Source organism: Hyla sarda, unplaced genomic scaffold (assembly GCF_029499605.1).
Source record: "Hyla sarda isolate aHylSar1 unplaced genomic scaffold, aHylSar1.hap1 scaffold_55, whole genome shotgun sequence".
Classification (NCBI taxonomy): domain Eukaryota; kingdom Metazoa; phylum Chordata; class Amphibia; order Anura; family Hylidae; genus Hyla; species Hyla sarda.
The window spans coordinates 391651-392544 of record NW_026610561.1 but is presented as its reverse complement, the minus strand read 5'-3'; the positions used below and the strand labels follow the sequence as shown (position 1 = coordinate 392544).

Sequence of the window (894 nt, the reverse complement as noted above, 5' to 3'; positions counted from 1 at the left end):
ACACACATCCCATAACACAGTGACCCCCTATATATATATATATATACACATCCCATAACACAGTGACCCCATATATATATATATATATACACATCCCATAACACAGTGACCCCATATATATATATATATATATACACATCCCATAACACAGTGACCCCCTATATATATATATATATATATACACATCCCATAACACAGTGACCCCCTATATATATATATATATATACACATCCCATAACACAGTGACCCTATATATATATATATATATATATATATATATATATATATATACACACACACACATCCCCTCATCCATCCATCCCACCGTCTCCGCACTCACTGGTAGTTGGAGCTGTTCCAGTGCACGGCGTGCCGGTTGGTGGCTCCGGTCCCGGGCAGCAGGGAGAGCAGAGGCAGCAGCAGGGAGAGCAGCGCCATCCTACAGCCGCACCGCGCAGCGCACTGCCACCACCACAGCGGGGACGCGCAGCTCGCCACCGCCGCCGCCCCGCCCACTCCGTGCAAAACACGCCCCCGCCCACTCCGGGACACGCCCCCTCACGGCGAGTAATGAGGTGTCCGGATTTACTGTGGAGCGCTGGGATTCCCGCCACAAGGAGAGCGGAGCCGCCGGTGTGAGGCACGGATGTATATATACTCATATATACCACATATATATATATACACACCACATATACATATATATATACACCACAAGGAGAGCGGAGCCGCCGGTGTGAGGCACGGATATATATATATGCTCATATATACCACATATATATATATACACACCACATATACATATATATATACACCACAAGGAGAGCGGAGCCGCCGGTGTGAGGCACGGATATATATATATACTCATATACACCACATATATATATATATATA

At 45.7% G+C, this 894-nt stretch overlaps 1 protein-coding gene across 1 annotated transcript in view; it reads right to left on the bottom strand.

Moving 5' to 3' along the window:
* EFNA3 (ephrin A3) overlaps positions 1-481 on the bottom strand; it is a 102147-nt gene extending 101666 nt beyond the window's left edge. The window contains exon 1 of the mRNA XM_056554050.1: positions 341-481. Within this exon, the coding sequence (XP_056410025.1) occupies positions 341-438 (98 nt within the window). The 5' untranslated portion in view covers positions 439-481. The remainder of the gene's footprint in view (positions 1-340) is intronic.
* Positions 482-894: the final 413 nt, after the last annotated feature.